Source organism: Berghia stephanieae, chromosome 5, assembly GCF_034508935.2.
Source record: "Berghia stephanieae isolate SIO BIC M18660-M18661 chromosome 5, UCSD_Bste_1.3, whole genome shotgun sequence".
NCBI lineage: Eukaryota > Metazoa > Mollusca > Gastropoda > Nudibranchia > Aeolidiidae > Berghia > Berghia stephanieae.
In genome coordinates, this window is record NC_088364.1 from 15,636,733 (window position 1) to 15,650,516 (window position 13,784).

The 13,784-nt window shown below is 36.0% G+C and overlaps 1 protein-coding gene across 1 annotated transcript in view; it reads right to left on the minus strand.

Annotated features, from left to right (window-relative positions):
* Positions 1 to 2,276: 2,276 nt before the first annotated feature.
* LOC144972475 (uncharacterized) overlaps positions 2,277 to 13,784 on the minus strand; it is a 13,108-nt gene continuing 1,600 nt past the window's right edge. The window contains exons 2-4 of the mRNA XM_078913677.1: positions 11,854 to 11,923; positions 9,073 to 9,227; positions 2,277 to 6,152 (exon numbers count right to left, since the gene is read on the minus strand). Of these exons, the coding sequence (XP_078769803.1) occupies positions 5,845 to 6,152; positions 9,073 to 9,227; positions 11,854 to 11,923 (533 nt within the window). The 3' untranslated portion in view covers positions 2,277 to 5,844. The remainder of the gene's footprint in view (positions 6,153 to 9,072; positions 9,228 to 11,853; positions 11,924 to 13,784) is intronic.

The window sequence follows — 13,784 nt, forward strand, 5'->3', positions numbered from 1 at the left end:
CATGAGTGAAGAGCAGTTTGGCTTCATTGCCGGTAAAAGTACAACAAATGCTATATTACTATATTGTCTTTAAAATCGACAGCAGCAAAGTAAAGGGAGAAACAAAGAGAATTACATTGTGTTTTGTTTGTTTGTTTGTTGCTTTAGGTCTCTTCCAACACAATTGAGGTTATATGAGAGACCGCTGAAACAAAAAAAACAAGCAATCTAACAAAAATAGTACAAATGTAAATCAAAATCATAACCTAAAGATATCATAAGCTAAATTATAAATAACCAAGAACAAACAGGCAGAAGATTTACAGAAAAAAAAATATCCCCTGTCAAAAATACAATCACAAACCAAAGAAGCAGGATAGGCTAGTAAAGAGAAGAAGAAACGACATCACTATCGGATCGTACACCCATGCGAACATCATAGGTATATGATTCAAGGGTGATGCTCCCATCCAACCACCCGCAATTACATTGTGTAATCATTGACTGGAAAAAAGTCTATGATAGGGTCTAAAGAGAAAAAATATGGTACAGACTAAGGGCAAAGGGGTTGACAGAGAAATATATCAAAGTTATCCAGGATATGTATGAAAGTAGTAAGCTGAAGGGAAAAATACAAACATCTGTTGTAAGACCATCAATGTTGTATGGATTAAAGACGGCAGAAATAAAGATATCATGGTTATATGTTTTTTTATGTTTTTAAGGTTTTACGGCGCTTGCAACACATTTAGGTTATATCAACGACAGTAAAAAGGAAGAAAACGGAATAGTAAAAATTTCTAGAATTACAATTAAAGCACCCAAGAGAAAGTAAGACAAAGGGGAATGGGAACAAATAGGGATCAGATGTAGATTCCAAGAGCACACTATCAAAGTACTTAGTTTGAGTTTTTTTGTTTGTTTGTTGCTTTAGGTCTCTTCCAACACAATTGAGGTTATATGAGAGACCGCTGAAACAAAAAAACAAGCAATCTAACAAAAATAGTACAAATGTCAATCAAAATCATAACCTAAAGATATCATAAGCTAAATTATAAATAACCAAGAACAAACAGGCAGAGGATTTACAGGAAAAAAATATCCCCTGTCAAAAATACAATCACAAACCAAAGAAGCAGGATAGGCTAGTAAAGAGAAGAAGAAACGACATCACTATCGGATCGTACACCCATGCGAACATCATAGGTATATGATTCAAGGGTGATGCTCCCATCCAACCACCCGCTACTTAGTTTGAGATCACCTATAAGTCTCACCCAGACACAAGCACAAAATCCAACAAAAAGGAATACACTCAAAATGCTTACATTATACATTAAAAATAACAAATATAATAATGCATAACAGAGAGATGATTTACAAGGAAAAGAATATCATCTCCCAAAACAATAACTATGCATTTGACTGTTTCCCTCCGAGCTAGGACTCCAATGAGGGCCAGGAAAAAACCAAGTAATCTCATTCCAAGACAAAGATAGAAAGCTTGTTGGATAAGATATAAGGGGATAGAAGACACAGTATGTACCCCCCTGCCCGCTATGGGAGGTCAGGATCCCCACCCAGGAGGTCATGGTTACTTGGCTGGACAAGAAAAGATAAAGTGAGAGATGAACGGATTTGAAAGTTGACTGAAGCGATTAATGTATCGCTAAAAATGAAAGAAGATAATTTGGACATGGTTTGGACATGTTAAGAGACAAGAGAGGGAGCATGTGGGAAAGACAGTAGATATACAATTAGTAGGAAATGGTTGTATTTCTTGTTTTGAGTACATTCAAACCAAGAAATATAACTATCAACCCAGAATAGAGATGATTTACAAGGATAAAAAATACCACCTCCCAAAACTAACACAATACATTTGACTGTTTCGCTCCGAGCCAAGAATCCAACAAGGGCCAGAACAAAACCAAGTAATCTCATTCCAAGACAAAGACAGAAAGCATGTTGGAAAACATACATAGGGGGATAGAAGACAGTATGTACCTCCCTGCCCACTTTGGGGGGTCAGGAACCCCACCCAGAGCTGATTTGCAATTGGAAAAAAATCCTCTCCCAAAACTCATACTAGACATTTGACTATTTCCTGTCAGCTAAGGACTCCAGCAAGGGCCAGGACAAAACCAAGCGATCCCATTTCAAGACAAGACAAAGCAAATTGGAAAACATCATGGGGGTGGGTGAAAGGGTCAGCCGAATTCGATCAATTAGGACGCATGGAAAATGTTATTTTAATTCTCCCTCTATGAATATAAACATATTTTAAGATGAAAATGTCTAATTTCAGTATCATGTTTATTGAGAATTTTGTTTCACATGATGATGATGATGATGATGATGAGGTTGATGATGTTGATGATGTGATGATGATGATAATAATAATATAATACAGTGGAATCTGCATAAGGTTGTGCAACTATGTGGTCTTGTGGTATGACATTCGCTTTCGGATCGGAAGGTCCAGGGTTCGAGCCTCGCTCGGCGCATAGTTGAGTCCTTGGAAAAGACTCTTTACTCACATTCTCTCAACGTACTCAGGGTGTAAAATGAGTACCTGGCCATTAACAGCGTTGTGTCTGTCTGAAAAATAAATTGCAATATCGCCTAACAGGCGTCATGTCTCATTCTACATGTTAAGTGTTGCTGTTGGCTAGGGACCCCTTGTAAATCGCTTTGAGCATGTTTAGTGGATATTGCGCTAAATAAAAGCTCAAGTTAAGTTAAGGTCAATCTCTGCTTAATGTCAACACCTCTTGTGGGTCCCAAATTTTCTGTTCCGCTGATAATGGTTAAAATCAACCTTGCTTAAAGTCAAACATACTCTCTGGTCCAGCACTGTTCGCTTTATCAAGGTACATCGGTAAAAAAAGCCACTTCTCAGCTTTGGTTCCGCTATTTGGTTTATGGCATTTACAACAGTAGCACCACTCTTTGGACAATAGAGACAGCAAAATGGAAGATGTTGGTGATGATGATGATGATAATAAATCATTTATGCAGCGCCCATGTCCAGTGAATAGACAGCTCTTGGCGCATATTAAAGTAATAAATAAGCCTATTAACAATTCCATTCTGTTGATTTTCTCACACACACACAATACATAGAAGCGCGCGCGCACACACACAAGCACACACACATACACACAGATACACACACACATACGCACACATAAGTAATATGACAATAGAAATTACATGCATCACTATGAGATACAGATTCCATAATCATCAGAGATCTTAGATTCAAACAAATGTGTTTTGTGTGTACAGAGTTTAGAGAAAAGGGCTTAATATGGAACCCTGAGCTACGCCAAATTTTAATGAGAAGGAAGAAGATTGTATACCAGTAACTACTACTGACCATAAATGATCCGTGAGATATGATATAAACCAGTTAAACACACTTCCAAACTTGATACCAAAGGACATATTCAGATGCTCAATCAAATTTGAATGGTCAATGGTGTCAAAAGCTGCGCTAAGATCTCACAAGAATTTATATTTTATTTTCACCAGCAGCCTATAACAGATCATTTTGGATTTTTTATAATGCAGTCTCTGTATTGTGGTATTGTCTATTGGCCAACAGATTGAGTTAGAACAAATTATAACCAGTTTTGTGACAACCTTCTCGAATATCTTTGATAAAAATGGCAAATTAGATACAGGACAAAACAGGATGATGAGCTTGTCAAAAGATTGTAGAATCATCTCTATCATTAAACCTTTCAAAAAATAATGTAAGACAAAGGAGATAAGTTTTTAAAACTTCAGGGAACAGAAGAAAAATCCATCCTGTCTAGTTTGATAGAAGTAAAAAAAAAAAATCCTATTCTGACACAAGCAGAAAATATCGTTTGTTTTTGTTGTTTTTAAGGGTTTTACGGCGCTTGCAACACATTTAGGTTATATCAGCGCCAGTAAAAAGGAAGAAAATGGATAGTAAAAAGTTCTAGAATTACAATTAAAGCACCCAAGAAAAAGTAAGACAAAGGGGAACTGAGAACAAATAGCGATCAGATGTAGATTCCAAGAGCATACCACCAATGTACTTAGTTTAAAATCACCTACAAGTCTCATCCAGACACAGGCACAAAATCCAACAAAGAGGAACACACTCAAATGCTTACATTATACATTCAAAATAAAAATAATAATACATAACAGAGAGATGATTTACAAGGAAAAAAATATCATCTCCCAAAACAATAACTATGCATTTGACTGTTTCCCTCCCAGCTAGGACTCCGGCCAGAGCCAGGACAAAACCAAGTAATCTCATTCCAAGACAAAGACAGAAAGCATGTTGGAAAACAGATATAAGGGGATAGAAGACACAGTATGTACCTCCCTGCCCGCTATGGGATCAAAAAAGAAATAATCAAATGGAATTATATTAATTATAATGTAAATATATAAATATTATACATTGATAATAATAACAATAATAATAATAATAATAATAATAATAATAATAATAATAATAATAATAATAATAATAATAATAATAATAATAATAATAATGATGATAATAATAATATTGGTTTTGTTTTTAAGGGTTATACGGCGCTTGTGATACATTTAGGTCATATCAGCGCCAGTAAAAAGGAAGAAAATGGAATAGCATAAAAGTTCTAGAATTACAATTAAAACGCCAGAGAAAAAGTAATGGTACAAATAGGGTTTTGGTGCAGATTCCAAGAGCATATTATCATCAATGTATACTTAGTTTGAGATCATCTAAAAGCCTCATCCAGATATGAGCTCAGGATCCCACTAAGAGGAATATACCCAAATGCTTACATTATTAATTCAAAACAAAAATATAATACATAATAGAGAGATGATTTAAAAGGAAAAAAATATCATCTCCCAAAACGATAACTATACATTTGAATGTTTCCCTCCCAACCAAGGACTCCGGCCATGGCCAAGACAAAACCAAGTAATATCATTCCAAGACAAAGACAGTAGGCAAATTGGAAAACAGCTATAGACAATACCACACAGACACAGTAAGTGTCTCCCTGCCCACTATGGGAGGTCAGGAATCCCACCCAGATAATAATAATAATAATAATAATAATAATAATAATAATAATAATAATAATAATAATAATAATAATAATAATAATAATAATAATAATAATAATAATAAAAACAACAACACGAATAATATTCATCGCGCTAAAAGATGCTCTGAGCATAATATTACCATTACAGTTTTGTACATACTCATTAGAGATCTCGCATCCAAAAGAGGAGATTTACTCCCTTTTATTCTACATCGCTATTCAAAATAAAGTTTGCCATTTTTTTTTGTTTAAATCCAAATTTAATCTTGAGTTTAACATTGTTTTTTGTTTTGTTTGTTTGTTGCTTTAGGTCTCTTCCAACACAATTGAGGTTATATGAGAGACCGCTGAAACAAAAAAACAAGCAATCTAACAAAAATAGTACAAATGTCAATCAAAATCATAACCTAAAGATATCATAAGCTAAATTATAAATAACCAAGAACAAACAGGCAGAGGATTTACAGGAAAAAAAATATCCCCTGTCAAAAATACAATCACAAACCAAAGAAGCAGGATAGGCTAGTAAAGAGAAGAAGAAACGACATCACTATCGGATCGTACACCCATGCGAACATCATAGGTATATGATTCAAGGGTGATGCTCCCATCCAACCACCCGCAGTTTAACATTGGAACAAGGCACATAAATATATTAATATCCCATATTACTGTGAATACTTGACATTAAAATTGTCATTTCTTGAAATCACTCTTGTGAATTAGTACTTTTTGATGCCAACCACCTCAAATGTAGTCCTTGTAAATTTCATCTATTGTTATCTCCAGCCAGCTTCACCTGATCATCATCACCATCATTCTGCATCCTCTTATTATCACGTTGATGAATACCATTGACACAGTCATTGTCTGCTTGTGGGCTCTTGGCAAAGAATCCGAGATCTGAAATCATTTCTAATGCCTTCACCCGAATGGTACACACCCCACCATAGATGTACGGCCATTCATGCCATATGTGGAAGACAACAGTAAAAATTGAAGACAACCAGACACAGCATATGAGGATGAAAAATGCTAGAGTGCCAAACGCCAGTAGACCAAAAATGAGCATGGAAACTGAAATAGAATAAAAATATAATGTTATTTTAATTCTTATGAGCATTGGATCAATCTTTAAAAAGAAAATGAACAAAGATTATTACATGAATAGCATGCCTTTACACTTTATCGATAGAGATTTTTCACTCAATACAAGGTCAACACCAAATTCTCATCAGGTCAAAAAAATTTTCCAACTCACTTTTGCTTTTAGAATATAATAAGACTGTCTCAAAAGGAAACTAATAAAATAGGACAAAGAACCCTAAAAAAATGTATCCTTTCTATTAAAACATGAAAGGTTTTCATCTGGATCCTGGGTACCCATACTTTCATTTACAGTGGAGTAGAAGATAGTTTAGAAGCAATTTTTCTTTTGTAGAAAAAATAAAAATTGTATTAAGGTAAGGGAAAATTCATGTGGACAAAGTGAGATGTGAAAAAGGCTGATTATTTTCAATTATCAGGTGATAGAGCATCTATCATTACAGTGCGAGTCGTTTTATTTGAACATCAATGATATACAGAAATTGGTTCAATTAAGCAAAGTTCCAATTGACCGATTCAGCAAGTGATCTCCATAATTGGAGCAACCTATCAAAATGACATGTCTATTCAGTAGTTTTATATGCAATACAAGAGAGCATCTTTTAATTTATTTGTCTAAAATTTTGTCTTCAATTCTTAGCAACATTAAATATCACATGCGTTATCATCATGACAGCATATGACAGAGGCAGAGTTACCCTATCTTATGAACATAAATTTGTACAGAACTGTTTATACAGCTTTTTCTAGAAAAAAGGTCAAATGACTTGACGGCCCAAGAATCTTGTTCTATAATTTATTACAATAAAATTATCCGTGTTAAAAGTAACTAAATCATTGGGTCATGACCTGTTGTTCCCCAAGACGGTCAAAAGAGTAAAATTTAACATATCATCATCAAGGAAAGGGTGGTGATAGACTTAATGCAATTGTTAATTAACGGACCTACTTTTTTATTTGATGACACAAGATGGCTACACTTTTGTTCATATCAGTTTGGATATTTATATTAGTGGTTAGTTGGAAAAAAACAACAACCCACAACAGATGGTAAAGGTCAGAAATCTTTCCAACTAACCAACAAATGTTCTGATTACTCAGTAGTTAGTTTTTAAAATATGTCACAGTCAGATCATTCCAAATCAGCGATTGTTCTGATAAAGCAAAACATTCTTAATACCTGCTTTGGCTAAAGTAGAAGCAATAAGTGTAATAGTAGTAGAAGAAGTAATCGTAATGGTGATAGTAATCATGAAAAAAACTAAACAAGTATTTTTTCAGAGAAATATGAAAAAGGACATTAAAAAATATTAATAAACTTTTTTGGACTTAAGAAAAGTCTTTCATTTGTCAAAGGTGATCTAAATAGGTTGACCCAATGAACGTTGATCAATGTGGCTTTGGTCACTCAGCGGCATGTTTCTCATCTTCTAACAAAATCAAGCAATGTTGGGCTTTGCAAGTTGTTACAAATCTCTGGCACCAGCATTAAGTCCCTGGCTAAGAGACTACACAAACCACCCTTCCCGGATCATGTGTGAATGAGGACCTGGCTATAGCAGTGACAGAGATATTGTAAAAGTCTAACAGGCAAATGGTATGATATGAAATATGGAATTCAATTCCATTTGATCAGTTGAAGAAGAAATGATGCATTGTGATGAGCATACCGTACAGCCCGCATACAACGGCCTTGGTTGCAACGGGAGCTCGGCTACAACAAGAAATGTTTAAATCCCCGTTCTATGGCCTAAGTAATTCATATAAATCTGTCATGGCTATAACGGGGACATATTTCTTGGAACACGGCTAGAATGGGGATTTGAGTTGCAAGTTCAGTAGCCAGTTGAGAAAATCTATGTGAAAAGAAAAGAGGAAGGCACACATGACACACATAACTTATAGGGAATGGAGCTGAGGTGGGCTTATTGTAATTATTGTGTGTACCATTGACGTTTACTGTGTACTTTGTGTATCCACGACAACGCAATAAAACGCTAATGAGAGGTGTGTGACTCACTGATCAACATGTTAATACACTTAGGCCTGGTATGTTATACGTAGAGTGAGGGATGTGCGTCTCGTGACTGATGAGGTACCAATGCTAAATGAGAAGTGAGATGGCAAAGAGCTCTCTGTGGTGAAGCCTGGGGCAAGGGCTGTGCGCTGTTTGAGTTTTAAGTACACTTAGTGGATGTCAGTAGCGCAGTTGGAATGGGTGGACAGCAGAAGAAAGGAGGAAGGTAGAATTAACCGTTGCATTGTTCCAACCGGCTTTGTGTCCAGAAAAAAGTGAAAGAGGGAGTGAGGTATGGTGATTGGGGGGGGGGGGGGGGGGGGGGGGGGGAGAGTTATAGGAATGGAAATGACTGTCACATCATCTGATTTATTTACTTGGGTAACTTGAAATGTGTTCCTTGTTTCTAAATAAAATATTTCACTCAGTACTGCTTCCCTTCAAATTCCATATGCATGGATACAATGTGACTCGACTACAATGGGGATTTTTTGCAAGTCCCAATATCCCTGTTGTATCCGAGTTCCACTGTATATTCTAGTAGACTGCCCATGCTTTGCTACAGACAAGGCTAAGTAAAATACAAGCCATTTGGCAGTCTCAATCACACAAAGGAAGTGTTTTTATACAACCAAATGGGTGATGTATCTTTTAAAGACAAGGGCAGTAGATATACAAATGACCAACTCGTGTCCATATCCAAAACATTTCTATGCCTGTATTTACCAGAGTCTGCTAATGCTATTTTGATCACTTAAGTCCTTTTCCAAAAGAAAATAAAAGAAAGAATGAAAGAAAGAAAAGAAAAAAATGTGCAATATTTCTAGAGAAATAAATTAAAGGCACAGAGAAACGTATTAGCTTTTAACTTACAGAAAGCAAGGGAGCCACACAATAATATAAACAAGAAAACTCCAGTAATGAACACGATAAATCCAAAACATGGAAGCACACTGAAGACAGCTGTAAACAAATGAAACAATGTACTACACGGCTCTTGTTTCAACCCATGGTAGAATCTATCCCAACTGGAAAAGAACAGAAAATAAAATTGTTTACAACTTGATAAAAAAATGAGATGAATAATAATATATGATTACTGGTAAAATGTATTTTAAAGTCATTTGTTGTTTTTCTGTTTTGTTTTTACCTTTATCTATAGCTTGGACCATAGAAAACAACAGGTGTTTGTATTTTTCATTTAAAGTACAGCAAGTTCTCTCAAATAGTTAATGAAAGTAAATACTGTGCTGCTATAATGCATTTCTTTAGATTAAGAAAGAAAGGGTTCTGATTCCTATACATGATTCATTTTACATTTCCTTATAATGGCTTTAAAGTGGATATTCTCTGCCTTTGAATAAGCGCAGACAGATTGTTTCGTACGGCCAAGGTAAATTTATACCAACAAAAGCAGAATTACTGGCAAATCCAAAAATTATAAAACTTTTTTAAAATAAATTGTAACCTCTGGATAATTACACTCCTGAATAACGACTACCCCTGGATAGGGACATTGACATCTGGCCCTGAATTTTTATCTATATGTAATTAGTAATATAATAAAACCCCAAAATAGCAACATAAATTTTAGTTTTAAAAAACGTTTAGCGACATCGTTATAACAATAATCAGTAGTTGATACCTGACCACCATAATATTGGACTCTTATTCAATTAAAAAAACATTGCTTTTCCTGCCAATGAGATCGCTTTGTTACGGACCAATCTGAACACATGTTTACTACACTGAGTGGAATCAGTGCTAGAATGGGAACCACAGCAAAAGAAGTTTATCAGTGGATGGAACGATCAAGGGTCCAATAACTGATATCAGCCACGCGGTATCCAATGGGGGCAATCATGGATATTTATGATCTTATAATATAATGGAATAGAAGGAAAATAACTACAGCCTCTTTCACTGAATTATTTTCATTTGAAAAAACAGTTGTTTTTTATAACATGTCAAAACTTTATATTATGGTGGAAAATACCTAGTTTGTTATAGGTTTTTTTTTTTTAATTGGAGGGGGGAGGGGGAGGTTAATCTAACTCATTTTAAGTACTTGTTAATTTAGGTGGACATAAAAATTTCGGGATTAAAAATTCATCAACAGTAGGATTTTAATTAAAACCAAACTAGATGTGTGCATCTGTGTTCTTGTGCGATACACATTATCTTATTGGCCGAGCACTGTTTACTATCAAAACAATGACAATACAAATTGGAGAGGGAAAGCGTTAATTTGTAACCAGGAGAAATACACATTCTAATGTTGTTGGGATGAATATTCTCTCAGGCACCAGTCAGCGCATTGCGTTGTTATCTTATCACGGGTCTCACCACATCCCCTATTACCGCCATCTTGAAAATCCCTGAATAGCGACACCCTTGGATAACGACATTTTCCAGTCTTGGGCGATGTTGTTATCCAGGGGTTGCACTGTATCAAAATTAGATGGAGGAATTTTCTTTTTTTTTTTAGCCCAACAGCCTTGTTTGCATTTTATTTGACCTAATTAATTATTGAACTATTGGTTCATGTATTCCATTATTATAAGCTATTTTAGCTCTAGTATGTACTTTGTGGTGAGGTAAGGATCCTAATTTTATTGTTTATTTCTTGTGTGCATTTGCCCTACCATAATAAATGAGTGGTCATTTAAAAAAGATCTTATTGCAGTCTTCTGTTGAGCCTACCATATAAGCTTTATTAATTAATTTTTTTTTTTTTTTGGGGGGGGGGGGGGGGGGGGGGGGCTTGATTGATTCAAACAGCATCCAAAGAAAACAATTGCCATGACCCTGAGTAGCTTTAATGAGAGAATTCCCCTCTTGCAAGCAAACAGAACTATACTGACTTTGCGTACAATCAGATTTTTATTCTAGCTCCTCTGTCCAGGTAAGTAATATCAGATGGCGGGTATTTTGTTACAACAGTAAATTAATCCAAAATGTGTTCAGTATGGGTTAAATGGCTCTATAAAGCTGACATAAACTGGGCCCACTTCTGCTTTTAGGATGTAATGTCACAACAATGGGAGGCAGGGTAAGAAGAAGAAAAAGGAGAAGAGGATGATGATGATGAGGAGGAGGAAGAGGAAGAGGAGTAGGAAGAGGAAGAGGAGGAGGAAGAGGAAGAGGAGGAGGAAGAGGAGATGGAAGAGGAGGAGGAAGAGGAGGGGGAAGAGAAGGAGGAAGCGGAAGAGGAAGAGGAAGAGAGGAGGAGGCTGAGGAGGAAGAGGAGGAAGAGGAGGGGGAAGAGGAGGGGGAAGAGGAGGAAGAAGAGGAGGGGGAGAAGAGGAGGGAGGAAGAGGAGGAGGAGAGGAAGAGGGAGGGAAGAGAAGAGAGGAGTAGGAGGAGGAAGAGGAGGATTCTTGGCTCAGCAGTATGGTCTTCACTTTGTAACCAAAAGGTACGAGATTTGATAGCTTACCACTGCATTGTGTGGAATTGACTGACTTTGCTTATTGCTGCTTATGCGCTGTTCTTACAGCAACCAAAGAATATAATATGATAATTATTATAATCATTGCAGCAACCTAGAAGTGGCGATTATAACTGAGGCAATTCCTCTCCAAGAATTTTAAAATATAACCACCCCCCCCCCCCTCCCTTAAAACAACAACAACAAAGAAAATCAATACTTACTAGAATTTAAATGACTCCATGTCTTGGAGTGCTGGGTAGATATGGCCGATGACGTTAGCTATCAGTTGTCCTGTAAGTTAAAAAAAAAAAAGCTTCAATAATGACTCAAGATTTGTTTGTTTGTTTTGTTTTTAAGCGTTTTACGGCGCTTGCAACACATTTAGGTTATATCAGTGCCAGTAAAAAGGAAGAAAATGGGATAGTAAAAAGTTCTAGAATTCAATTAAAGCACCCAAGAAAAGGTTAGACAAAGGGGAGCTGGGAACAAATAGGGATCATATGTAGATTCCAAGTGCATACTACCAATGTACTTAGTTTAAGATCACCTATAAGTAATCTGGACACAAGCACAAAATCCAACAGAGGAATACACTCAAATGCTTACATTATACATTTGAAATAAATATAATAATACATAACAGAGAGATGATTTACAAGGAAAAAAATATCCCAAAACGATAATTATGCATTTGACTGTTTTCCTCCCAGTCAGGTCTCCGGCTAGGGCCAGTACAAAACCAAGTAATCTCAATCCAAGACAATGACAGAAAGCATATTGGAAAACAGATATAAGGGGATAGAAGACACAGTATGTACCTCCCTGCCCTGTTCTAGAATTACAATTAAAGCACCCCGGAAAAGGTAAGACAAAGGGGAATTGGTTCAAATAGGAAGCAGGTGTAGATTCCAAAAGCACACTATCAAAGTACTTAGTTTAAGATCACCTAAAAGTTTCATCCAGGTACAAGCACGGGTCCCTCTAAGAGGAATACATTCAAATGTATACAAATCATATATAACATGTCAACAAAATAATACAGTGCTCCCGATGGCCAAGCATAACATATTACATTTTAATAAAAAATGTCCACTTTGGGGCCTTCAACACATTTTAAACATGATAATTTTGACAAATGCCCGACACTCTTTCCAAGTGGACAAAGGTGTGAAAGAGCCTCATGAAGAGTTCTACAACTTTTACAATGTTACCATAAATTGACAAATATGAATTAATAAACATCTGACAAATTAAAGAACAATGGCCACCTCTATTCACAGTAGTACTGCGAATAGTAGATAGTAGTAGTACTGCAAATGCGGGTTCGTTCTGTATTTGCAGTAGTAGCCTACGAGTCTTGAGCTTTATTGTATAGAGGATTGGGCGCAAAATATAAATAAACTACTTTTAAAAAATTTTAAATTCATTTTTTCATTATTATTACTATTATTTTGCGTTTCCTTGACGATGACGATGTGTCTGTTGTTGTGTAGTGATGGTGGTGGTGATAATGTAGTAGTGGTAGTGATGACGACTAAAAGTATAATGATGATGATGTAATGGTGGTGGCAGTTGCTGTAGTTTTGATAACAATGTGGTAGCTGTGATAGTGGTAGTAATGATGACGATGTGATGGTTGTGGTTGTAGTAGTGGTAGTGGTAGCGATGATGACAAGAGGAGGATGATGATGTAAAGGTGGCGGTGGTTGCAATAGTTTTGATGACGATGTGGAGGTTGCTGTGGTAGTAGTAGTAAGGATGATGTGGTGGTGGCTGTAGTAGTAGAAATAATTTATTGATGGTAAATTCTATTATTTACAGGAGCACAGAGATACAAGTCATGAGCAACGACGAGAGAGAAAGAGAGAGAGAGAGAGGGGGGGAGAGAGAGAGAGAGAGAGAGAGAGAGAGAGAGAGAGGGGGAGAGAGAGAAGAAAGATAGAGAGAATATAAATAGAGATAGGGATAAGATATATATATATATATATATATATATATATATAGAGAGAGAGGAGAGAGAGAGAGAGAGAGAGGATTCCTGGAACTTTATCAAATATATCTAACTGTAAATAATATAATCAACGGGGACGGAACTAATCTCATTAAAGTAATCTGACAGATAAGCTGATAGATTTCAAGATGTGAACGAATG